This window comes from Ovis canadensis, chromosome 1 (genome assembly GCF_042477335.2).
Source record: "Ovis canadensis isolate MfBH-ARS-UI-01 breed Bighorn chromosome 1, ARS-UI_OviCan_v2, whole genome shotgun sequence".
Lineage (NCBI taxonomy): Eukaryota > Metazoa > Chordata > Mammalia > Artiodactyla > Bovidae > Ovis > Ovis canadensis.
Window position 1 is genome coordinate 92947535 of NC_091245.1, and position 27651 is coordinate 92975185.

General features: G+C 37.8%; 1 protein-coding gene across 1 annotated transcript in view; it reads left to right on the forward strand.

Annotated features, from left to right (window-relative positions):
• The window catches only part of SYCP1 (synaptonemal complex protein 1), a 141192-nt gene that overhangs the window by 83106 nt on the left and 30435 nt on the right, over positions 1-27651 (forward strand). The window contains exons 23-28 of the mRNA XM_069601483.1: positions 660-722; positions 896-958; positions 7527-7643; positions 8066-8176; positions 9240-9332; positions 9855-9929. Of these exons, the coding sequence (XP_069457584.1) occupies positions 660-722; positions 896-958; positions 7527-7643; positions 8066-8176; positions 9240-9332; positions 9855-9929 (522 nt within the window). The remainder of the gene's footprint in view (positions 1-659; positions 723-895; positions 959-7526; positions 7644-8065; positions 8177-9239; positions 9333-9854; positions 9930-27651) is intronic.

A 27651-nucleotide genomic window follows, 5' to 3' on the forward strand; every position in this document is an offset into this window, starting at 1 on the left:
ACTCAGTGCCAGAGTCAAGACAAGTTTCCTTACTGTATCCTTCTATGTGGCAGATTTATTTCTTATTTATACTTTCACTGATTAGGTCGTCTTTTGAGTTTGGGGCTTTATGCAGGCTTGTCTTACTGGATTCTATACCTTTAGTGAGCTCTCAGTTTTCTCTCTTATCTCCTTTACCCTAGGTAGGTTTGACATTAATAGAATTATTTAATGATATGACTATTTAGTTTTGACTGTGCTAGGTCTTTTTTGCTGCGTGTGGGCTTCCTTTAGTTGCAGTGAATGGGGGGCTACTCTTTGTTGCAGTGCATGGGCTTCTTGTTGCAGTGGGTTTTCTTGTAGAGCATGGGTTCTAGGCTCATGGGCTTTAGTACTTGCAGCATGGTAGCTCAGTAGTTGTACATGGGCTCTAGAGTGTGGGCTCAGTAGTTGTGGTACATGGGCTTGGTTGTTCCACAGCATGTGGCATCTTCCCAGACCAGAGATTGAACCCATGTTCTCTGTATTGGCAGGTGGATTCTTAACCAAGACACCATCAGGGAAGTCCTAATGACATAGTTTTTGAAGTAATCTCTATGTTAATATTTTTGTTAGTTTGAAAGTATTTATTTTGACTGGAATATTGAATAAAATAATTTTAATTTCTCTTCATTTTTTAGTGTAACAATTTGAGGAAACAGGTTGAAAATAAAAGCAAGTTTATTGAAGAACTCCAGCAGGAGGTATATACTGATTCTCAAAATCAAATTAGTTTTTTAAAAAACCTTTTATATTCACTGCAGTTTTAGTGAATAATGCTTTCCTTTACTTTAGTAATTTAGTCTAAGTCAGTGAAAGGATAAGTTTGAATCACTTTGATATTAAACATAATTCTTTATTTTTTTACTTCTAACAGAATAAGGCCTTTAAAAAGAAGAGTACAGCAGAAAGCAAGCAGCTGAATGTTTATGAGATAAAGGTATTTGGAATCTTTAAGAAAAAAAATACTAGTACATAGATGAGAATTTAGAAATTTAAGCCCTTTGCATGTGTGCTGTCACTTCAGTCATGTCCGAATCTTTGCATTCCTATGAAATGTAGCCTGCCAGGCTACTCTGTCCATGGGATTCTCCAGGCAAGAATACTGGAGTGGGCTGCCATGCCCTTCTCCAGGGGATCTTCCGGACCCAGGGATCAAACCCACATCTCTTACATCTTCTGCATTGGCAGGCACATTCTTTACCACTAATGCTACCTGGGAAGCCCAGGGCAGTGAAGGATAGTGAAGGACAGAAAGGCCTGGTGTGCTGATGAGGTTGCAAAGAGTCAGACATGACTTAGTGACTGAACCATAGCAACAAAGCCCTTTATATTGTAGCAGTTATTTTAGTTGTAATAGAACGCACATCTTTGGTTTAGCTGTGTTAAAATCATTTAAGCCAGGGGTCCCCACCCCCCGGGCCACGGACTGGTACTGGTTCATAGCCTATTAGGAACCAGGCTGCAAAACAGATGAGTGACAGGAAAGTGACCAAAGCTTCACCCACTCCTTATCCATCTTATTACCTCCTGAGCTCTGTCTCCTGTCAAATCAGTGGAGTCATTAGATTCTCATAGGAGTGCAAACCCTACTGTGAGCTGTGTGTGCTGAGGGATCTAGGTTGCCTGCTCCTTATGAGAGTCTAATGCCTGATGATCTGAGGTGGAGCTGAGGTATGTTAGCACTGGGGATCAGCTGCTAATACACATTATTATTAGCAGAGAGGTTTGACTGCATAGAGACCATAATAAATCAGTTACTTGCAGATTCATATCAAAATCCTATCAGGGAGTGGCAAGTGACAATTAAGCTGCCTCTGGTGGCAGGCTTTATAGTGGCAAGTGAGTTAATGTACTTCAATGGTATAGCCTCATCTGATGGCAGGGTTTAAGTCAGAATCCAGCATTTATTTAGTCTGTGTATAGCTTGCCCATTATTTTCTTTACCCTTCTGTCTGTGCTATACTACTGCATAGATAAGGGAGTGGGTTTTTTTCTACATATAATAGAACTTTTTATTTCATAATAAAGACACTCCCTTTATGTATTAATATTCTCTTGCCTTAGTAATTCTTCTGTTTTATTGTTATAATTATACCAATTTTCTTTAGTGTTTAGTGTTTGAATGGTGTTCATTTATTTATTTAAAAATTTTATTGGTGTATAGTTGATGTACAATGTTGTATTTTTAGCAACCTATTCACTATTGTGCTTTCTGTGCCTTTATTTTAGATGTGTCTTTTATTAACAGCATATAGCTGGAGTTCATAATTTTTGTCCTTTTTACTGGTATATTTTAGCTTCAGAATATATGAATCTCCTTTATCTCTCATGTCTAATTTATATGGTGCATGCATGCATGCTAAGTTGCTTCAGTCATGTCTGACTTTTTGTGACCCTTTGGATTGTAGCCCTCCAGGTTCCTCTGTGGGATTTTCCAAGCAAGAATACTAGAGTGCGTTGCCATGCCTTTTTCCAGGCGATGGTCCCAACTCAGGGATTGAACCAATGTCTCTTATGTCTCATGCATTGGCAGGCAGGTTCTTTACCATTAGTGCCAGCTGGGAAGTCCAACTTGTATGGTATCATGTTCTTATTATTGCCACTTAATTTAATGAATTTGTTTTTATAATGGTTTTTGTATTTCCCAGGAAGAAGGAAAGAATAGAGTGAATTGGGGAGAGGCAGTAAATACTGAGAATAGTTAGATTTGATGAATTCACAGATACAGGAAGATTGATATATACCAAGAAGGAAAAATTAAGATAAATCCAGAATGAGACTTAATATATAAAACTGCAGAATATTAGACATAAATAGGTCTTAAAAGTAGCTGGAGAAAAGTGAGAGATCACCAATGAAAGAATGACAAATTTACCATGGACATTCCAACAAGCAACAGTGTAAGTTAGAAAACAGTGAAAGAAATACTCTCAAGTACAGAGAAAATGTCAACCTTGAATTATGTCTCCAGAATATCTCTCTTTTAAGTATGTTGAAGAAATAAGGAGATTTTTTTAGGTCAAAAAGTGAAGGAAACATACTCTTCAAGAACACTCAGTTAACAAAAATATCATGTATAAGGCTATAAAATTCAAAGGCTTGAAATCACACAGAGTATGTCCTCTAGCCACAGTTCTATTAATCTAGAAATTATGGCATATATTTTTTAAAGTTTAAAGTTAATACCTTTACTATGAACATTGTTATGCCAATGTATTTGAAAAAGTTAAAGTGAAATAGATTCACCAAAACAATGTCAAAAAAAAAATTAGGCTGAATAGTCCTAAAAGAGATTGAATCAGCAATTTAAAATCTTTACAAAACAAAGCAGATTCAGTTATTTTTAGATGGGAGCTGCATATGTAGAAAATCTGTAAGAATCTCCAAATGAGTTAATACAAGTATTGAGTGTGTTTATTAAGGATGTTAGATATACAATCATTACACAGAAATAATTACTAGTATTAAACATGTATAACAAGATATTAGAAAATGTGATTTTAACAATATACCATTTATGTGAAAATTCTGGTTCTCCCCAAATTGATCTACATATGAACTGAACTGATTACATTTAAATCTATTTTGAGTTATTTTTGTAATGTGGCCTGAGGTTCATTCTTTATTCTTTTCCAAGTACTAATTATTTGTCTCAGCAGCATTTGTTAGAGACTATTTTTTCTCCATTGAATTGTCTTGTCAACCTTATTGAAAATAAGTTGACCATAGTTGTATGGCAATGGCTTTATTTCTGGACTTCCTGTTCTGTTCAGTTCAGTTCAGTCACTCAGTCGTGTCTGACTCTTTGCAACCCCACGGACTGCAGCACGCCAGGCCTCCCTGTTCATCACCAACTCCCGGAGTTTACCCAAACTCATGTCTATTGAGTCAGTGATGCCATCCAGTCATTTCATCCTCTGTCGCCTCCTTCTCCTCCTACCCTCAATCTTTCCCAGCATCAGGGACTTTTCAAATGAGTCAGCTCTTCCCATCAGGTAGCCAAAGTATTGGAGTTTCAGTTTCAACATTAGTCCTTCCAGTGAACACCCAGGACTGATCTCCTTTAGGATAGACTGGTTGGATCTCCTTGCAGTCCAAGGGACTCTCAAGAGTCTTCTCCAACACCACAGTTCAAAAGCATCAATTCTTCTGTGCTCAGCTTTCTTCACAGTCCAACTCTCATATCCATACATGACTACTGATAAAACCATAGCTTTGACTAGACGGACATTTGTTGGCAAAGTAATGTCTCTGCTTTTTAATATGCGGTCTAGGTTGGTCATAACTTTCCTTCCAAGGGGTAAGCGTCTTTTAATTTCATGGCTTCAGTCACCATCTGCAATGATTTTGGAGCCCAGAAAAATAAAATCGCCTACTGTTTCCATTGTTTCTCCATCTATTTCCCATGAATTGATGGGACCAGATGCCATGATCTTCGTTTTCTGAATGTTGAGCTTTAAGCCAACTTTTTCACTCTCCTCTTTTACTTTCATCAAGAGGCTCTGTAGTTCTTCTTCACTTTCTGCCATAAGGGTTAGACATTGATCCATATGTTTACCTTATGTCAGTACCACACTGTTTTGATTATTGTAGCTTTGTGTAGTGAGTTTTAGAATTGGGGATTATGTGTCTTCCAACAATCTTCTTTTCCAAGATTGTTTTGGCTCTTCAGGGTCCCTGGGAATTTCTTGTAAATTTTAGGATCAATTTGTTCTGACAAAAAGGCAATTGGAATGATTGCATTGAATCTTTTTGCTCTATTTATAGTGTTCAAGAGAACACTATGAAAGGATCAAAGGACACCATCAAGAGAGTGAAAAGACAACCCACAGAACTGGAGAAATATTTGCAAATCATGTAGTTGGTTATGATCTAATATCCAGAATATATAAAGAATATTTCCAATTCAGCAACAAAAGCCAGTCACTGAAGAACAAATACTGCATGATATTTAAAATCGTCAATCACATGCAAACAGAAATACCAGGGACTGGCGGGAAGGGGAGATGGGGAATTCTTCTTCAATTTGTGTAAATTTCAATTGTGGCTTCCCTGGTGGCCCAGATGGTAAAGAGACTGCCTGCCATGTGGGAGACCCAGGTCTGATTCCTGGGTCTGGAAAATCACCTGGAGAAGCGCATGGCAACTCACTCCAGTATTCTTGCCTGTAGAACTCTGTGGATAGAGGAGCCTGGTGGGCTGAAGTCCATGGGGTTGCAAAGAGTCAGACACAACTGAGCTATTAACACTTCACTTCAGTTATGCATGATAATGTAGTTTTAGAGATCTGCTGTATTACATAATGCCTCTAGTGAACAATTCTGTATTGTTTACTTTAAAATTTGTTAAGAGGGTAGACTCTTAATGTAAATGTTCTTATGGGAAAAAAAGGGACAGAAGAAAGCTTTTGAAGGTGATGGGTATGTCTGTCTTCTTGATTTTGATGATAATTTCATTGATGCATGCATATGTCCAAACTCATCAAACTGTATACATTAAGTGTTGTTGATCAGTCACTAAGTCGTGTCTGACTCTTTGTAACCCCACAGAATGCAGCATGCCAGACTTCCCTGTCCTTGACTCTCTCCCAGAGTTTGCTCAAACTCATGTCCATTAAGTCAGTGGTGCCATCCAACCATCTCATCCTCTGTCAACCCCTTCTCTTCCTGCCCTCAATCTTTCCCAGCATCAGGGTCTTTTCCAGTAAGTTTGATCTTCTCATCATGTGGCCAAAGTATTGGAACTTCAGCTTCGGTCCTTCCAGTGAATATTCAGGGTTGAGTTCCTTTAGGATTAACTGGTTTGACCTCCTTGTAGTTCAAGGGAGTGTGTGTGCTGTATTGTCTAGCACCACAATTTAAAAGCATCAATTCTTCAATGCTTAGCCTTTTTTATGGTCCAACTCACATCTGTACATGACTGCTGGAAAAACTATAGCTTTGACTATATGGACCTTTGTTGGCAAAGTGATATATTTCCATTTTTTAGCATGCTATCTAAGTTTGTCATAACTTTGTTTACAAAGAGCATGTGTCTTTGAATTTCATGGCTGTATTCACTGTGCGCAGTAATTTTGGAGCCCAAGAAAATAAAGTCTGTCACTATTTCTATTGTCTCCCCATCTACTTGCCATGAAGTGATGGGACCGGATGCCATGATCTTAGCTTTTTGAATGTTGAGTTTTAAGCCAGCTTTTTCCCCTCTCCTCTTTCACCTTCAGCAAAAGGCTCCTTAGTTCTTCTTCACTTTCTGCCATTAGAGTGGTATTATCTGCATATCTGAGGTTGTTATTTCTCCTGCCAGTCCTGATTGCAGCTTATGATTCATCCAGCCTAGCATTTCATATCATGTACTCTGCATGTAAGTTAAATCAACAGGGTGACAGTATACAGCCTTGTCGCATTCCTTTCCCAATTTTGAACCAGTCCCTTTGTTCCATGTCCGTTCTGTTCCTTCTTGACCTGCATACAGGTTTCTCAGGAGACAGTTAAGGTGGTCTGGTATTCCCATCTCCTTAAGATTTTTCCACAGTTTGTTGTAATCCACACTGTCAAAGACTTCAGTGTAGTCAGTGAAGCAGGAGTAGATGTTTTCCTGGAGTTCCCTTGCTTTTTCTATGATCCAGTGGATGTTGGCAATTGGATCTCTGGTTCCTTTGCCGTTTCTAAATCCAGCTTGTACATCTGGAAGTTCTCAGTTCATGTACTGCTGAAGCCTCACTTGAAGGATTTTGAATATTACCTTGCTAGCATGTGAAATGAGTATAGTTATATGGTAGTTTGAACATTCTTTGACGTTGCCTTTCTTTGGAATTGGAATGAAAAGTGACCTTTTCCAGTCCTGTGGCCACTGCTGAGTATTCCATATTTGCTAGCATATTGAATGCAGCACTTCAACAGTATCATCTTTTAGGTTTTTAAATAGCCAAGTTGGAACTCCATTAAATATCCAGCTGGAATTCCACATTAAATATGTGGGGTTTTTTTTTTTGCATATAAGTTATATCACAATAAACTTTCTTTTTTTGTAATATAAATTTATTTTAATTGGAGGCTAATTACTTTACAATATTGTAGTGGTTTTGCCATACCTTGACATGAATCCACCACGGGTGTACTTGTGTTCCCCATCCTGAACCCCCCTCCTACCTCCCTCCCCATCACTTTTTCTTTGAATCACATGGGTGTTCTGTCCACATGGAATAATTACTTATTGTAATAAAACAACAGAGACTAAATAATTTAAATATTGTCAAAAAATAAAAAAAATAAAAATATGCCTGCTTTTAGGATATTGCTTGTCAAGACTATGTATTTTAGGGGAAAAGATAGATTTTGTGAAAAATAAAGCACATTTCCCCATATGAAAAGTGTAAGGAAAATGATCCAACTGCAGTTATCTTATAAATAAATCATCTTCTGAGAGTCACAAAACCCCCAAATGAATGCATTTTTCAAGTAATCCACAGCATTTACTAATGTTCATTCTATTTTCTTTATTCGAAGGTCAGTAAATTAGAGATAGAACTAGAAGGTGCCAAACAAAAATTTAAACAAATGACTGACAGCTATCAGAAAGAAATTGAGGACAAACAGTTATTAGAAGAAAATCTTTTGGGAGAGGTAGGAAAACCTAAATATGTTTGAGAACTTGTTATACTAAAACCATATATTTGTATGTTAACATTTAAGAGAAAAGTGATAATTCTTACTTTTAGCATTATAATTCTTTAGAAGATTTAGTAAATTATATCAGGGACAATTAATTAGCTTTTTAAAATAGAAATTAAAAGTATTGTTATGCTACATATTTAAGTATTGAGTAGTATATAACTGTTTTGAAAAGATTAAATGATCTTTACAGTGTTATACTGTCATCTCACTTGACAGAAGACCCTAACTAAAATAAACCAAAACAGTAGTGCATTTTCTACTTGGCTTTCGTAATTTCCTGGTGTTTGATTTCTTTATTTTAACTTAAATTTAACATTTGAGTTTAATTTGCTTTTTGGGCATTAATTTAAAAAAACTAAATTATTTCATAGGTTGCAAAAGCAAAAGTAGTAGCTGATGAAGCAGTAAAATTACAGAAAGAAATTGATATACGATGTCAACATAAAATAGCTGAAATGGTAGCACTTATGGAAAAACATAAGGTAATTTTTGTATAATGAAAATTATCAATTTTAGCAATATTTATACATAAAATGGTAAAATAAAGTATTCTGATTTGTTAGAGAAAATTGTCTAGACAACAGTGTCTAATTACAGCTGGAATATCCTTGATCTCTCATTTTTCCAAATCTTCACTACCTGAAGCTGAGCCTAAGTGTCACTTCCTTGAAGAAGTGAAACTCTTGTTCTCAGTTTTCTTAGTAGTCTCTTACAGAATTTTCCATCTTATTTTTAAGTACATACCTAGTATATGTGCTTAAATAAATATTTGTATCGTCTACCTTTGTCTAACACATACTAAACAGTAATAAATAGATGTAAAACTATGTTAGTTGTGTTTGTGAGTATGCTCTATTTTTTACTGTTGTTTTAAAGTAATCATTCTCTTAGGGAATTAAGTCTTATACTCTTCAGGATTTTGATAGGAAGTGGGCTATACCTATCAATTAATCTTTATAAGTTGTTGCTAGGATATTATGAAGTAACCTATGAGAAATTAAAATATTTCAAATAATATTGTGAACTCAAAAATGTAAGCAATTTCCGTATGTCTTAATCCAGTACAATTTTTATCCTTATTGATACTTAAATTGTCCCAACTTTGGCCAGTGGGAACCTCTTCAAACTGGTCAGCAGGTCCTTTTGACTTGACCCTAATAATCTGATAGCTTTCTTACTTTCTGTTAACAACAAAATATTTAAGACTTATCTTGTATTTCCTGCCCAAGATCTGGAATCAGCGGTTTTTCTAAGAGGTCCTTGTGTTTCTAATGTTTTTTTTAAATTATGAAATTCATTATTCCTAATTAAAAAAATTATTTTTTGCTCTTGGGTTATTTCTAAGACTGTTATCTATGTTTTATTGTTTTTATTGTTAGCATTTAAAAATGTAATTAAAAAAATTTAAAAATATGCTCAAATATATATTACTGAATTCATAAACATTGTTTTTGTAAATATTAAATGCATTAGGATAACAGTGTTATTAAAACATAAGCTTTTGAACTTCTAATACATCTAAAATGTTCTCTCTATTTAATATAGCACCAATATGATAAAATTGTTGAAGAAAGAGACTCAGAATTAGGACTTTATAAGAGCAAAGAACAAGAACACTCATCAATGAGAGCATCTCTGGTGAGAAAAAATAGCAGTAGAAGCCAGTTTTCATATAAACCATAATTTTTGATCTATAGAATCAAATAACCATAGATCTGAAAGGGATGTTATAGATCTTATAGAGAGATGGTTTTCTAATTTTTTTTGAAATTGTAGAATGATCTCTTTTTTTCAAGTGAAAAGTTATAAATTCCAATTACAAATAAGTTTGTGCTCTGATTGAGGTTTGGAAAGGAGGAGTGGGATAGATTGGGAGAGGATGAGAATAAGAGATATATATATATATATAGTGTTAAATATTTCTTTAGAGCAAACTATACAAAATTTGTCTAAATGAAATCCTTCGTTGTGTTCGTCTAACAGCCTTCATATCAGTAAGCTTTTAAAAAGTGTATATCAAAAAAATAAAAAAAAGTGTATATCTTTTATGAGTGAATTCATTTTTCTGTAAAACTAAAGTTTTAAAATATTAGTTTGCATTTTCATTATCTTAAGAACTGTATAGATGCACTTATAAATTTCATGTTCCTTTTGCTTTAGGAGATTGAACTGTCCAATCTCAGAAATGAACTTTGGTCTGTTAAGAAACACCTTGAAACAGAAAGAGAAGAAAAAGTAGGTTTTGTAACAATATAGATAAAGTAATTTTGGATTTTAGGTGCAACCTAAGTTTCACAAAGATATCGTATTAGAAAATAATAGGATAAGTTTACATATGGATTAAAAATATAACCTTTCCCTGTTAGCTTTTTTCAGAAATATTTAGCATATTCTATTGTTTAAATATTAAGCATATAAATATAGGATTAGTTTGAGTAGTCATGCTTTTAGATATAAATATTTGAACTATATTTCATATATTAAAAGTGCTTATGTATTTGTATGTGTTTTTTAGCTACTGATTGTGTTTCAGAAAAAAATAATGCCTGTATTGGTATTGTTCAGTCGCTCAGTGGTCATGTATGGATGTGAGAGTTTGACTATAAAGAAAGCTGAGCGCTGAAGAATTGATGCTTTTGAACTGTGGTGTTGGAGAAGACTCTTGAGAGTCCCTTAGACTCTAAGGTGATCCAACCAGTCCATCCTAAAGGAGATCAGGAGATCTGGGTGGTCATTGGAAGGACTGATGTTGAAGCTGAAATTCCAATACGTTGGCCACCTGATGCAAAGAGCTGACTCATTTGAAAAGACCCTGATGCTGGGAAAGATTGAGGGCAGGAGGAGAAGGGAACGACAGAGGATGAGATGATTGGATGGCATCACCGACTCAATGGACATGGGTTTGGGTGGACTCTGGGAATTGGTGATGGACAGGGAGGCCTGGCATGCTGTGGTTCATGAGGTCACAAAGAATCGGACATGACTGAGTGAGTGAACTGAAACTGAGTCGCTCATTTGTGTCTGACTCTTTGCGACCCCATGGACTGCAGCATGTCGGGCTTTCCTGTCCTTTACCATCTCCTGGAGCTTTCTCAAAGTCATGTCCATTGAGTCAGTGATGTCATCCAACCATCTCATCCTCTGTTGTCCCCTTTCTCTGTTGCCTTCAATTTTTCCCAGCATCAAGGTGTTTTCCAATGAGTCAGTTCTTTGGATCACTTAAGCCAAAGTATTGGAGCTTCAGCTTCAGCATCAGTCCTTCTAATAAATATTCAGAACTGCCTTTAGGATTGACTGGTTTGATTTTCTTGCAGTCCAAGGGACCCCCAAGAGTCTTCTCTGACACCACAGCTTAAAAGCATCAATTCTTCAATGTTCAGCCTTCTTGATGGTTCAACTCTCACATCCATACATGACTACTGATAAAACCATAGCTTTGACTAGATGGACCTTTGTTGGTGAAGTAATGTCTCTGCTTTTTAATACGCTGTCTAGGTTTGTCACAGCTTTTCTCCCAAGGAGCAAGTGTCTTATAATTTCATGGCTCCAGTCACCATCTGCAGTGGTTTTGGAGCCCAAGAAAATAAAGTCTGTCACTGTTTCCATTGTCTCCCCATCTATTTGCCATGAAGTGATGGGACCAGATGCTGTGATTTTTGTTTTAAAATATTGAGTCTTAAGCCAGCTTTTTCCCTCTCTCTTTCACCTTTATCAAGGGGCTCTTTGTTTCCTCTTCGCTTTTTACCATTAGGGTGGTGTCATCTGCATATTTGAGGTTATTGATATTTCTCTCAGCAATCTTGATTCCAGCTTGTGCTTCATCCCATCTGACATTTCACATGATGTACTCTACATATAAGTTAAATAAGTGGGGTGACAGTATACAGCCTTAACGTACTCCTTTCCCAGTTTGGAACCAGTCCATTGTTCTATGTCCAGTTCTAGCTGTTGCTTCTTGACTTGCATACAGATTTCTTAGGAGGCAGATAAGGTGGTCTGCTATTCCCATCTCTTGAAGAATTTTCCAGTTTGTCATGATCCATACAGTAAAAGGCTTTAGCATAGTCAATAAAGCAGAAGTAGATGTTTTTCTGGAACTCTCTTGCTTTTTATATGATCCAAAGATTTTGGCAATTTGATCTATAGTTCCTCTACTTTTTCTAAATCCAGCTTGTACATCTGGATGTTCTTGGTTCACGTTCTGTGGAGGCCTGGCTTGGATAATTTTGACTATTACTTTGCTGGTATGTGAAATGAGTGCAATTGTGTGGTAGTTTGAACATTCTTTGGCATTGCTCTTCTTTGGGATTTGAACAAAAACTGACCTTTTCCAATCCTATGACCACTGCTGAGTGTTCCATATATGCTGGCATACCAAGTACAACATCATCTTTTAGGATTTGAAATAGCTCAGCTGTAATTCCATCACCTCCACTAGCTTTGTTTGTACTGATGCTTTCTAAGGCCCAGTTGACTTTGCAACTCCAGTCTGGCTCTAGGTGAGTGATCACACCATCATGGTTATCTGAGTCATTAACATCTTTTTGGTACAGTTCTTCTGTGTATTCTTGCCCCCTCTTCTTAATATCTTTGTTGCTTCTGTTAGATCCATACCATTTCTGTCCTTAATTGTGCCCATCTTTGCATGAAATGTTCCCTTGATATCTCTAATTTTCTTGAAGAGATTTCTAGTCTTTTCCATTCTATTGTTTTCCTTTGTTTCTTTGCACTGATCACCGAGGAAGGCTTTCTTATCTCTCCTTGCTATTCTTTGGAACTCTTCATTCAAATGGGTATATCTTTCCTTTTCTCCTTTGCCTTCTGCTTCTGTTCTTTTCTCAGCTATTTGTAAGGCCTCCTCAGACAGCCATTTTGCCCTTTTTTTTTTTTTTTTGCCTTTTTGTATTTCTTTTTCTTGGGGATGGTTTTGATCACTACCTCCAGTAAAATGTCATGAAACTCTGTCCATAGTTCTTCAGATACTCTGTCTATCAGGTCTAATCTCTGGAATCTATTTGTCACTTCCACTGTATAATTGTAGGGGATTTGATTTAGGTCATACCTGAATGGTCTAGTGGTTTTCCCTAGTTTCTTCAATTTAAGTCTGAATTTGGCAATAAGGAGTTCAGGATCTGAGCCACAGTCAGCTCGCAGTCTTATTTTGCTTCTCCATTTTTGGCTGCAATCTGATTTCAGTATTGACCATCTGGTGATGTCCATGTGTAGAGTCTTCTCTTGTGTTGTTGGAAGAGGGTGTTTGCTATGACCAATATGTTCTCTTGGCAAAACTCTGTTAGCCTTTGCCCTGCTTAATTTTGTACTCCAAGGCCAAATTTGCCTGTTACTCCAGGTGTCTCTTGACTTCCTACTTTTGCATTCTAGTCCCCTATAATGCAATGGACATCTTTTTTTGGTGTTAGTTCTAGAAGGTCTTGTAAGTCTTCACAGAACCATTCAACTTCAGCTTCTTTAGCATTACTGGTCAGGGCATAGACTTGGATTGCTGTGATATTGAATGGTTTGCTCTGGAAATGAACAGAGATCATTCTGTTGTTTTTGAGACTGCCGGTGTCCAGCCCCGGTGGATCCACGGTGATTCGAAGGGGAGACAGATAGGCGAGGAAAACTTATTTATATAGAAATATAAAAAGAGATTAGGAAGAAATAGTATAGTAGGAAAATTTAGTGGAGAAAAGAGGCTGAATAACTTGGTTTACGGGGAAAGCCAATAAAATCTCAGAACAAGAGATTTGCACCATCTACGTTGGGCCACCGGCGCCTGTTTGAATATCGGAGAGTGCCCGGCCTTGGGCTCTCTCTCTCATGGAACTTAAAAGCTGGGACAAGTAAGTAGACTTGGTGAGCCTCCTCGTTCCAGATGGGAATTCAGCCAGAAAAGAGGAGGGAGGGAGAGTGAGAAAGAGACACGGGGAGGGGCCAGATTTCCAAGAAACTTGGTCGAGAGACTAGTCCGAGAAACTGGTCCATCCTTTATTGTTCAGAAGGCTTTTTATACTTTTGATAGTACATGGAGATCAATGGGTAACACAAAGTTAGGCAGCGTTAGCAGCCCAGACTCTTATCAAAATCAGGCTTTTCTCTCTGCATACCTAGTTGTATACACAAGTCTTAGGTGATTTACATCATCTTCTGGTCAGAGGGCCAATTAACATTGTACGGCCCTTTTCTGATAAGGGTTTGTCCACCAGAAGACTTATTTGTGTTTTTCTTCTCAGAGTCTGGTGCCACTCTCAAAAAGCACTAAACAAAGTTACATTCTTACATAGCAAAGATACAGCAATTTATAACAAGTAAAAGGAGTACAGTGATTTATAACAAAAGAAAAGTAATTAACTCAAAAGTCTAGTGTTGCTAACATCAAAACTACTATATAGCTTTTTCCATATCCCAATTACATTGATTAATATCCTCCCAGGTGCCTAAAAGATAAAGAATATGGAGGCCTGGCAGCAATCATTGAGTCAACAGTGAAATCCGTCACCAATATGATTTTTAGCTCTTTAGAAAAGGCTCTGTATCTTTAAGATGTTTTAAGCTTTGTGCCTCTCGCGGTTTGGGGGCTGTAAACAATTCACAAGCTGTAAAAAGTCCAGGGGAACCTGTTAGGTAAGTTAGAGAGTTATCAGAGGGGGTTTGAACTGAAACCTTCCTTTCAAATGCAGAAGACTGAAGCCCTGAGTTAACCTTATCCAGAGAGTGTCAGAAGAGTGGAAAATCACAGTACAATAGGGCAGGCAGATTCTGGTTTTCTAGGGGGTAGATGCTCAGGGAAACTCAGGGGGAACCCCTGAGGCCTGACTCGCCTTGCCCATCAGGCCTCACCGCATGACCTTGTCCTGGGTGGGATCTCCTGTGCTGGCTCCTGGCAAGACTGCATCCAAGCACTGCATTTTGGACTCTTCTGTTGACCATGATGGCTACTCCATTTCTTCTAAGGTATTCTTGCCCCAATAGTAGATATAATGGTCATCCGAATTAAATTCGCCCATTCCAGTCCATTTTAGTTTACTGATTCCTAAAATGTCAACATTCATGCTTGTTGTCTCCTGTTTGACCACTTCCGGTTTACTTTGATTCATGAACCTAACATTATACATTCCTATCTAGTATTTTTCTTTATAGCATTGGACTTTAATTTCACCACCAGACATCCACACCTGGGCGTTGTTTCCACTTTGGCTCAGCCTCTTCATTCCATCTGGAGCTATTTCTCCGCTCTTCTCCAGTAGCATATCGGGCACCTACCAACCTAGGGAGTTGATCTTTTAGTGTCATATCTTTTTGCCTTTTCATACTGTTCATGGGGTTCTCAAGGCAAGAATGCTAAGTGGCTTTCCATTCCCTTCTCCAGTGGTCCACGTTTTGTCAGAACTCTAACCATGACCCATCCGTCTTGTGTGGCCCTACATGGCATGGCTCATAGTTTCATTGTGTCAGACAAGATTGTGATCCATGTGGTTCATTTGGTTAGTTTTTGTGATTAGTGTCTGCCCTCTGATGGATGAGGATATGAAGCTTGTGGAAATTTCCTGGTGGGAGGCACTGGAAATTTCCTGGTGGGAGGCATTGGCTATGAGTAAAACTGGGTCTTGCTCTGATGCACAGGGCCATGCTCAGTAAATCTTTAATTCAATTTTCTGCTGATGAGTCAGGCTATGTTCCCTCCCTGTAGTTTGTCCTGAGGCCAAACTATGGTATGGTAATGGCGACCTCCTTCAAAAGAACTTATGCCAGCAGGCCTGGCTCCCATGACTGTTGTAGTCAGTGCCCTTGACCCTGCAACAGGCAGCTGTCGACCCACACCTCTGCTGGAGACTCCTGGACACTCACAGGCAAGTCTGGCTCAGTCTCTTGTGGGCTCTCTGCTCCTTTCTCCTGGGTCCTGGTGTGCATAAGGTTTTGTTGTGTTTTAGAATTTACTCACACTGTAAAATGACAAATACTTTCTTTTCTTTCTTTATAATATCACACTGTGCCGAGTAACAAATAGGAAAAGGAGTACATCAAGGCTGTATATTGTCACCCTGCTTATTTAACTTATATGCAGAGTACATCATGAGAAACACGGGACTGGAAGAAACACAAGCTGGAATCAAGATTGCCGAGAGAAATATCAATAACCTCAGATATGCAGATGACACCACTCTTATGGCAGAAAGTGAAGAGGAACTAAAAAGCCTCTTGATGAAAGTGAAAGAGGAGAGCGAAACAGTTGGCTTAAAGCTCAACATTCAGAAAATGAAGATCATGGCATCTGGTCCCATCACTTCATGGCAAATAGATGGGGAAACAGTAGAAACAGTGTCAGACTTTATTTTTTTGGGCTCCCAAATCACTGCAGATGGTGATTGCAGCCATGAAATTAAAAGACGCTTACTCCTTGGAAGGAAAGTTATGACCAACCTAGATGGTATATTTAAAAGCAGAGACATTACCTTGCCGACTAAGGCCCGTCTAGTCAAGGCTATGGTTTTTCCTGTGGCCATGTATGGATGTGAGAGTTGGATTGTGAAGAAGGCTGAGCAGTGAAGAATTGATGCTTTTGAACTGTGGTGTTGGAGAAGACTCTTGAGAGTCCCTTGGACTTCAAGGAGATCCAACCAGTCCATTCTGAGGGAGATCAACCCTGGAATTTCTTTGGAAGGAATGATGCTAAACCTGAAGCTCCAGTACTTTGGCCACCTCATGGGAAGAGCTGACTCATTGGAAAAGACTCTGATGCTGGGAGGGATTGGGGGCAGGAGGAGAAGGGGATGACAGAGGATGAGATGGCTGGATGGCATCATGGACTCGATGGATGTGAGTCTGAGTGAACTCTGGGAGATGGTGATGGACAGGGAGGTCTAGCGTGCTGCGATTCATGGGGTCGCAGAGTCAGACACAACTGAGCAACTGAACCTGAACCTGAACTGAGTGACCTACTTATACATAGTTTTCATCCTTACAACAGTGCTATTAAACAATTCTTATTATTGTCTGCATTTTTTTTTCTTTTTTAAAAGCCAGTAAAATTTAGCAGTGGGGAGTTGTATACCAACTTTAGTGACACTAATGTTAATAAGTTCTGGTAACCCACTACCATTGGACCAGCCCGTTGTCCGCATTTTTACAGAGTTAGGTTATTTATTCAGGATCACATTAAAAAAACAATGGAATAACTTAGAATTCAAATCTAGGTTTATTTCGCATGATTTGAAATCATATTTCCTAACTACTCTGCAACATGCCTAGGTAATATGCACGTTCAATTTCAGATCTCTGTGTGTTTATTCACTGTTTCCTGCATTTAATTCCTTTCTTACTTTCTCCACCTATGAAAAATTTCACGTATCTTTCATGTTGCAAAGGTGAGCTTACTGTATATAAGTATTCTCTATAGTATTTTGTTTTAAGACAATATTTATTTATATATTTATTAGGCTGCATTGGGTCTTGGTTGCAACATGAAGAGTCATATTTTGCAGTGTATGGCTTCTCTAGTTGCGGTGTGCTGGCTTCTTTCTGGTTGTAGCACTTGGGCTCCAGGAGTACAGGCTCAATAGTTGTGGTGCACTGGCTTAGTTGCCTCAAGCCATGTAGAATCTTAGTTCCCCCGATCAGGGATCAAACTAATGTCCCCTACATTGAAAAGCAGATTCTTAACCACTGGACTACCAGGGAAGTCCTGGTGTTTTGTTCTTATGTTAAAATAGTTTTGTCACTCTCTGCTCCATTATATTTCAGGTTCCTCAAGGGGTAGGGTTATATCTATCTTTGTCTTTGCTTGTCTTTCCTTTATTTGAGTACAGTACTTTGAAAATTTTCTGTTTTTAACAAATGTTTGTCAAAGAAATGATGAAGTGGCTTTCACTTCACCTGTGATAGTAAAATACATACTTAACCTTTATCCTACTGTTTCAGTAAAAGAGGAATAATACTTGATTGAAGTATGCCTAATGTTCTTTTTTCCAGTTTCTTTTCAGTTTAATTGAAATATAATTGATAGCATTATATAAGTTTAAGGTGTATAGCATGATTTAACTTATATATATTTAAAAGGATTATCACAGTAAGTTTAGTTAACATCAATCATCTCATAAAGATGAAGAAAAAGAAAAAAAGTTTTTTCTTTATGATGAGAGCTCTTAGGATTTACTCTCTTCACAACTTTAAAATGTACCAGACAATAGTTAATGATAGTCATCATGTTATATTTTACATCCCTAGTACTTATTTGTCTTATAAATTGAGTTTTTGACCAGGTTTACCAGTTCCCAATCTCCCCAACCTTTTGCATCAGTAACCACAAATCTTATCCTTCTTTCTGTGAATTTCATTATGTTTTGTTTTTTAATATTCTACGTATTCTGTGAATTACTATGTTTTGTTTTTTAAGATTCTACTTATAAGTGATACCATATTTGTCATTATTTCACTCAGCATAATACTCTCAATGTCTATCCATGTTGTCACAAATGTAAGGAATTCCTTATTTTTATGGCTAATGTCTCATTGTGTACATATTTTACAGTGGAATATTTTATACATGCACACACACACACACACACACACACACGCAGACAGCACTTTCTTTATCCATTCCTTCATCTGTGGAGGCTTAAGTTGTTTCCATGTCCTAGGTGTTGTGAATAATGCTACAAGGAAGTGCAGATATTTTTTCACCATAGTGATTTAACTTCCTTTGGATGTAGTCTCAGAAGTAGATTCTAGCTTGTATGGTAGTCTATTTTTAACTTTTTGATGAATCTTTATATTGTTTTCTATAGTGGCTAAACCAACTTACATTCCCACCTATAGTGCACAGGGTTCTTTTTTTCTTCTCATCCTTGTCAGCATTTATCTCTTATTTTGTTTGATGATAGCCATTTTAACAGGCATGAGGTAGTATATATCATTGTGGTTTTGATTTGCAGTTCCCTGATGTTGAACATCTTTTCATATACCTGTCGGCCATTTATATATCTTCTTTGGAGAAATGTCTACTCAAGTCCTTTTCCTGTTTTTAAGTTGGAATTTTTTTCTTGCTGTTGAAGTTTGTATTTTTTATTTTAACCTTTTATCAGATATATGGTTTGCAAATATTCGGCAGTGTTTTGCATAGTTGGGAAAGCTAGGTGCTTACTCTCATGGTCTTACTTTCCTGCATGGGAAAAATTGCTGACTGACAGGTTCTCTCTTGCCACTGTGCTGTACTGTCTTGGGAGAGGGAGTACTGTTTACTTGCTAAGTCTTGTCTGACTCTTTATGACTCCATGGACTATCGCCTGGCAGGCTAATGGCAGCCCACTCCAGTATTCTTATCTGGGAAAGGGGGTGACATGGATAAAATGAAACTGTTTCTCTTCTTCAATGTGTTCAATCTGGGATTTTTTTTTTTTTTTTTTTTTTGCTTTAGTGGTGTGCTAGGACTTCTCTTTTGGACTCCAGAACTTCCACAGAGGTATTCTCATCTATGGGTGATTGTCAAAATCTGTGTTCTTGTTGAGGAGGATGGTAAAAATGCCTGTTCTCCGATTTTGCTGAAATCACTCTCCCCTTTTTCCTAATATAAGTAGTTAGCATTATAAATTTCTCTTTCAGTACTGCTTTGGCTATGTCCCATATATTTTGATATATTGTTTTTGTTTTCATTCAGTTCTTATGGTTTTATATTTCTTTGAGATTTCTTCTTTGACCCATTGATTATTTAGAAGTTTGTTTTAAATTTTCACATGTTCAAAGATTTTCCTGTTGTCTCTCTGTTACTGATTTCTAGTTTAATTACATTGTAACCAGAGAATACAATCTTTATAATTTCTAAATTTGTCTGTGGGATACTATTAACAAAACACCATAGACTGAAAGGCCTAAATAATAAATATTATTTCTCACAGTTCTGGAGGCTCTCAATCTGAGATCAAGGTACCATCATGATAAAGTACTGTTCAGGGCCCATTTCCTGGCTTGTAGATAGTAGCCTTCTTGCTGTGTCTTCACATGGCTGAGAGAGAACTCTGGTCACTTCATCTCCTTGTAAGGGTACCAGTACCATCATAAGGGATTCACCTCCATGACCTCATCCAAACCCAATTACTTCTCAAAGGCTATACCTCCTTTGGCCCCACAATACCACATTGTGGGTTAAGGCCTTGATATATGAATTTTGGGGGGATAAAAACATTCAGTCCATAGAAATTTGTTCTTTTGAAGTTGTTGAGGTTTGCTTTATGGCCCAGGTTATGGTCTGTCTTGGGGATGATCTATAGGTGCTTGAAGCAAGTGTATGTTATGCTATTGTTGGTGTACTGCAAATGTCAATTAACTCTAATTAGTTGTGTTGTTCACATTTTATACATTTTTGCTGACTTTCGCCTTGTAATTTTATCAGTTGCTGAAAGAGAGTATTAAAAGCTCCCAATTTTGTTTGTGTCCTGTCTCAGGTCTGGTTCATTTCAGTTGCTCAGTCGTGTCTGATTCTTTGCGACCCCATGGACTACAGCACGCCAGGCTTCCATGTCCATCACCAACTCCTGGAGCCTATTCAAACTCATGTCCATTGTGTTGGTGATGCCATCCAACCATCTCATCCTCTGTCGTCCCCTTCTCCTCCTGCCTTCAATCTTTTCCAGCATTAGGGTCTTTTCCGATGAGTCAGTTCTTCACATCAGGTGGCCAAAGTATTGGAGTTTCTGCTTCAGCATCAGTCTTTCTAGTGAATATTCAGGACTGATTTTCTTTAGGATGGACTGCTTGGATCTCCTTGCAGTCCAAGGGACTCTCAAGAGTCTTCTTCAAAATCACAGTTCAAAAGCATCAATTCTTTGGTGCTCAGCTTTCTTTATAGTCCAACCCTCACATACATACATGACTATGGGAAAAACCATAGCCTTGACTAGACGGACCTTTGTTGGCAAAGTAATGTCTCTGCTTTATAATATGCTGTCTAGGTTGGTCGTAACTTTTCTTCCAAGGAGCAAGCACCTTTTAATTTCATGGCCGCAGTCACCATCTACAGTGATTCTGAGCCCCCCAAAATAGTCTGTCACTATTTCCACTGTTTCCCCATCTATTTGCCATGAAGTGATGGGACTGGATGCTATGATCTGAATGTTGAGCTTTAAGGCAGCTCTTTCACTCTTCTGTTTCACTTTCAACAGGAGGCTCTTTAGTTCTTCTTCACTGTCTGCCATAAGGGTGGTGTCATCTGCATATCTGAGGTTATTGATATTTCTCCCGGCAATCTTGATTCCAGCTTGTGCTTCATCCAGCCTGGCATTTTGCGTGATGTACTCTGCATATAAGTTAAATAAGCAAAGTGACAATATACAGTCTTGACATACTTCTTTTCCTATTTGGAACCAGTCTGTTGTTCCATATCCAGTTCTAACTGTTGCTTCCTGACCTGCATACAGATTTGTCAAGAGGCAGGTCAGGTGGTCTGGTATTCACATCTCTTTCAGAATTTTCCACAGTTTATTGTGATCCACACAGTCAAAGGCTTTGGCAAAGTCAATAAAGCAGAAGTAGGTGTTTTTCTGGAACTCTCATGCTTTTCCCATGATCCAGCAGATGTTGGCAATTTGATCTCTGGTTCCTCTGCCTTTTCTAAAACCAGATTGAACATCTGGAAGTTTATAGTTCACGCTGTTGAAGCCTGACTTGGAGAATTTGAGCATTACTTTACTAGCATGTGAGATGGGTGCAGTAGTGTGGTAGTTTGAGCATTCTTTGGCACTGCCTTTCTTTGAGATTGGAATGAAAACTGACCTTTTCCTGTCCTGTGGCCACTGCTGAGTTTTCCATATTTGCTGGCATATTGAGGGCAGCACTTTCACAGCATCATCTTTTAGGATTTGAAATTTCTCAGCTGGGATTCCATCACCTCCGCTAGCTTTGTTGTAGTGATGCTTCCTAAGGCCCACTTGACTTCACATTCCAGGATGTCTGGCTCTAGGTGAGTGATCACACCATGGTGATTATCTGGGTCATGAAGATCTTTTTTGTACAGTTCTTCTGTGTATTCTTGCCACCTCTTCTTAATATCTTCTGCTTCTGTTAGATCCATACCATTTCTGTCTTTTATTGAGGCCATCTTTGCATGAAATGTTCCCTTGGTGTCTCTAATTTTCTTGAAGAGATCTCTAGTCTTTCCCATTCTATTGTTTTCCTTTGTTTCTTTGCATTGATCACTGAGGAAGGCTTTTATATCTCTCTTTGCTATTCTTTGGAACTCTGCATTCAAATGGGTATATCTTTCCTTTTCTCCTTTGCTTTTGGCATCTTTTCTTTTCACAGCTATTTGTAAGGCCTCCTCAGACAGCCATTTTGCTTTTTTTACGTTTCTTTTTCTTGAGATTGTCTTGATCCCTGTCTCCTGTACAATGTCATGAACCTCTGTCCATAGTTCATCAGGCACTCTATCAGATCTAGTCCCTTAAATCTATTTCTTACTTCCACTGTATAATTGTAAGGGATTTGATTTAGGTCATACTTGAATGGTCTGGTGGTTTTCCCTACTTTGTTCAATTTAAGTCTGAATTTGGCAATAAGGAGTTCAGGATCTGAGCCACAGTCAGCTCCCGGTCTTGTTTTTGCTGACTGTAGAGAGCTTCTCCATCTTTGGCTGCAAAGAAGTTAATCAGTCTGATATCGGTGTTGACCATCTGGTGATGTCCATGTGTAGAGTCTTCTCTTGTGTTATTGGAGGAGGGTGTTTGCTATTACCAGTGTGTTCTCTTGGAAAGACTCCATTAGCCTGTGGCCTGCTTCATTCTGTACTCCAAGGCCAAATTTGCCTGTTACTCCAGGTGTTTCTTGACTTCCTACTTTTGCATTCCAGTCCCCTATAATGAAAAGGACATCTTTTTGGGGTGTTAGTTCTAGAAGGTCTTGTGGGTCTTCATAGAACTCTTCAACTTCAGCTTCTTCATCATTACTGGTTGGGGCATAGACTTGGATTACTGTGATATTGAATGGTTTGCCTTGGAAACGAACAGGTACCCTTCTGACATTTTTAAGATTGCATCCAAGTACTGCATTTCTGACCCTTTTGTTGACTATGTAGTACCATGGCTACTCCATTTCTTCTAAGGTACTCTTGCCCATAGTAGTAGACATAATGGTACTTATTGTTTATTTACTTATTTATTTATTTTTAATATATATTTTTTTTAATAGGAGGCTAATTACTTTACAATGTTGTATTGGTTTTGCCATACATCCATATGAATCCGCCAAGAGTGTACATGTGTTCCCCATCGTAAAACTCCTCCCACCTCCCTTCCCATACCATCCCTCTGGGTCATCCCAGTGCACCAGCCCCGAGCATCCTGTATCATGCATCAAACCTGGACTGGCGATTCGTTTCACATATGATAATATACATTTCAATGCCAGTCTCCCAAATCATCTCACCCTCGCCCTTTCCTACAGAGTCCAAAAGACTGTTCTGTACATCTGTGTCCCTTTTGCTGTCTCTCATACAGGTTTATCGTTACCATCTTTCTAAATTCCATATATATGCATTAGTATACCGTATTGGTGTTTTTCTTTCTGGCTTACTTCATTCTGTATAATAGGCTCCAGTTTTATGCACCTCATTAGAACTGATTCAAATGTATTCTTTTTAATGGCTGAGTAATACTCCATTGTGTATATGTACCACAGCTTTCTTATCCATTCATCTGCTGATGAACATCTAGGTTGCTTCCATGTCCTGGCCGTTATAAACAGTGCTGCGATGAACATTGGGGTACACCTGTCTCTTTCAGTTCTAGTGTCCTCGGTGTGTATGCCCAGAAGTGGGATTGCTGAGTCATAAGGCAGTTCTATTTCCAGTTTTTTCAGGAATCTCCACACTGTTCTCCATAGTGGCTGTAGTAGTTTGCATTCCCACCAACAGTGTAAGAGGGTTCCCTTTTCTCCACACCCTCTCAAGCATTATTGCTTGTAGACTTTTGGATAGCAGCCATTCTGACTGGCGTGAAATGGTACCTCATTTGTGGTTTTGATGTGTATTTCTTTGATAATGAGTGATGTTGAGCATCTTTTCATGTGTTTGTTAGCCATCTGTATGTCTTCTTTGGAGAAATGTCTATTTAGTTCTTTGGCCCATTTTTTGATTGTGTCGTTTGTTTTTCTGGAATTGAGCTGCAGGAGTTGCTTCTATATTTTTAAGATCAGTTGTTTGTCAGTTGCTTCATTTGGTATTATTTTCTCCCATTCTGAAGGCTGTCTTTTCACCTTGCTTATAGTTTCCTTTGTTGAGCAGAAGCTTTTAAGTTTAATTAGGTCCCATTTGTTTATTTTTGTTTGTATTTCCATTACTCTGAGAGGTGGGTCATAGAGGACCCTGCTGTGATTTATGTCAGAGAGTGTTTTGCCTATGTTCTCCTCTAGGAGTTTTATAGTTTCTGGTCTTACATTTAGATCTTTAATCCATTTTGAGTTTATTTTTGTGTGTGGTGTTAGAAAGTGTTCTAGTTTCATTCTGTTAGAAGTGGCTCACCAGTTTTCCCAGCACCACTTGTTAAAGAGATTGTCTTTTCTCCATTGTATATTCTTTTCTTTTAAAATTTTTATTTTTACTTTATTTTACTTTCCAATACTGTATTGGTTTTGCCATACATTGACATGAATCCAGCACGGGTGTACATGCATTCCCAAACATGAACCCCCCTCTCATCTCCCTCCCCATAACATCTCTCTGGGTCATCCCCGTGCACCAGCCCCAAGCATCCTGTATCCTGGATCAGACACAGACTGGCGATTCGTTTCTTACATGATAGTATACATGTTTCAATGCCATTCTCCCAAATCATCCCACCCTCTCCCTTTCCCTCTGAGTCCAAAAGTCCGTTCTACACATATGTGTCTCTTTTGCTGTCTCGCATACAGGGTCATCATTGCCATCTTTTAAAATTCCATATATATGTGTTAGTATACTGTATTGGTGTTTTTCTTTCTGGCTTACTTCACTCTGTATAATTGGCTCCAGTTTCATCCATCTCATTAGAACTGATTCAAATGTATTCTTTTTAATGGCTGGGTAATACTCCATTGTGTATATGTACCACAGCTTTCTTGTCCATTCATCTGCTGATGGACATCTAGGTTGTTTCCACATCCTGGCTATTATAAACAGTGCTGCGATGAACATTGGGGTACATGTGTCTCTTTCAGTTCTGGTGTCCTCGGTGTGTATGCCCAGAAGTGGGATTGCTGAGCCATAAGGCAGTTCTATTTGCAATTTTTTCAGAAATCTCCACACTGTTCTCCATAGTGGTTGTAGTAGTTTGCATTCCCACCAACAGTGTAGGAGGGTTCCTTTTTCTCCACACCCACGCCAGCATTTATTGCTTGCAGACTTTTGTATTGCAGACATTCTGACTGGTGTGAAGTGGTACCTCAATGTGGTTTTGATTTGCATTTCTCTAATAATGAGTGATGTTGAGCATCTTTTCATGTGTTTGTTAGCCATCCGTATGTCTTCTTTGGGGAAATGTCTATTTAGTTCTTTGGCCCATTTTTTGATTGTGTCGTTTATTTTTCTGGAATTGAGCTGCTTGTATATTTTTGAGCTTAATTGTTTGTCAGTTGCTTCATTTGCTATTATTTTCTCCCATTCAGAAGGCTGTCTTTTCACCTTGCTTATATTTTCCTTTGTTGTGCAGAAGCTTTTAATTTTAATTAGATCCCATTTGTTTATTTTTGCTTTTGTTTCCAGAATTCTGGGGGGTGGATCATAGAGGATCCTGCTGTGATTTATGTCAGAGAGTGTTTTGCCTATGTTCTCTTCTAGGAGTTTTTAGTTTCTGGTCTTACGTTTAGATCTTTAATCCATTTTGAGTTTATTTTTGTGTGTGGTGTTAGAAAGTGATCTAGTTTCATTCTTCTACAAGTGGTTGACCAGTTTTCCCAGCACCACTTGTTAAAGAGATTGTCTTTACTCCATTGTATATTCTTGCCTCCTTTGTCAAAGATAAGGTGTCCATAGGTGCGTCGATTTATCTCTGGGCTTTCTATTTTGTTCCATTGATCTATATTTCTGTCTTTGTGCCAGTACCATACTGTCTTGATGATTGTGGCTTTGTAGTAGAGCCTGAAGTCAGGCAGGTTGATTCCTCCAGTTCCATTCTTCTTTCTCAAGATAGCTTTGGCTCTTCGAGGTTTTTTGTATTTCCATACAAAGCTTGAAATTATTTGTTCTAGCTCTGAAAAATACTGTTGGTAGCTTGATAGGGATTGCATTGAATCTATAGATTGGTTTGAGTAGTATACTTATTTTCACTATATTGATTGTTCTGATCCATGAACATGGTATATTTCTCCATCTATTAGTGTCATCTTTGATTTCTTTCACCAGTGTTTTATAGTTGTATATATATAGGTCTTTTGTTACTTTAGGTAGATATATTCCTAAGTATTTTATTCTTTTCGTTGCAATGGTGAATGGAATTATTTCCTAATTTCTCATTATTAGTGTATAGGAATGCAAGGGATTTCTGTGTGTTGATTTTATATCCTGCAACTTTACTATATTCATTGATTAGCTGTAGTAATTTTCTGCTGGAGTCTTTAGGGTTTTCTATGTAGAGGATTATGTAATCTACAAACAGTGAGAATTTTACTTTTTCTTTTTTCAGTTTGGATTCCTTTTATTTATTTTTCTGCTCTGATTGCTGTCCCCAAAACTTCCAAAACTATGTTGAATAGTAGTGGTGAAAGTGGGCACCCTTGTCTTGTTCCCGACTTTGGGGGAAATGTTGTCAATTTTTCACCATTGAGGATAATGTTTGCTATGGGTTTGTCATATATATATTTTATTACGTTTAGGGATGTTCCTTCTATTCCTGCTTTCTGGAGGGTTTTTATCATAAATGGATGTTGAATTTTGTTAAAGGTTTTCTCTGCATCTATTGAGATAATCATATGGCTTTTATTTTTCAGTTTGTTAATGTGGTGTATTACATTGATTGATTTGTGGATATTGAAGAATCCTTGCATTCCTGGGATAAAGCCCACTTGGTCATGATGTATTGTCTTTTTAATATGTTGTTGGATTCTGATTGCTAGAATTTTGTTAAGGATTTTTACATCTATGTTCATTAGTGATATTGGCCTGTAGTTTTCTTTTTTTGTGGCATCTTTGTCAGGTTTTGGTATTAGGGTGATGGTGGCCTCATAGAATGAGTTTGAAAGTTTACCTTCTTCTGCAATTTTCTGGAAGAATTTGAGTAGGATAGGTTTTAGCTCTTCTCTCAATTTTTGGTAGAATTCAGCTGTGAAGCCGTCTGGACCTGGGCTTTTGTTTGCTGGGAGATTTCTGATTACGGTTTCAATTTCCATGCGTGTGATGGGTCTGTTAAGATTTTCTATTTCTTCCTGGTTCAGTTTTGGAAAGTTAATAGTTTTCTATGAGTTTGTCCATTTCTTCCAAGTTGTCCATTTTATCGGCATATAATTGCTGATAGTAGTCTCTTACGATCCTTTGTATTTCTGTGTTGTCTGTTGTGATCTCTTCATTTTCATTCCTAATTTTATTGATTTGATTTTTCTCTTTTTGTTTCTTGATGAGTTTGGCTAATGGTTTGTCAATTTTATTTATCCTGTCAAAGAACCAGCTTTTGGCTTTGTTGATTTTTGCTATGGTCTCTTTTGTTTCTTTTGCCTTTATTTCTGCCCTAATTTTTAAGATTTCTTGCCTTTTACTAACCCTGGGGTTCTTCATTTCTTACTTTTCTAGTTGCTTTGGGTGTAGAGTTAGGTTATCTATTTGACTTTTTTTCTTGTTTTTTGAGGTATGCCTGTATTGCTATGAACCTTCTCCTTAGCACTGCTTTTACAGTGTCCCACAAGTTTTGGGTTGCTGTGTTTTCATTTTCATTTGTTTCTATATGCATATTTTGATTTCTTCTGTGATTTGTTGGTTATTCAGCAGCATGTTGTTCAGCTTCCA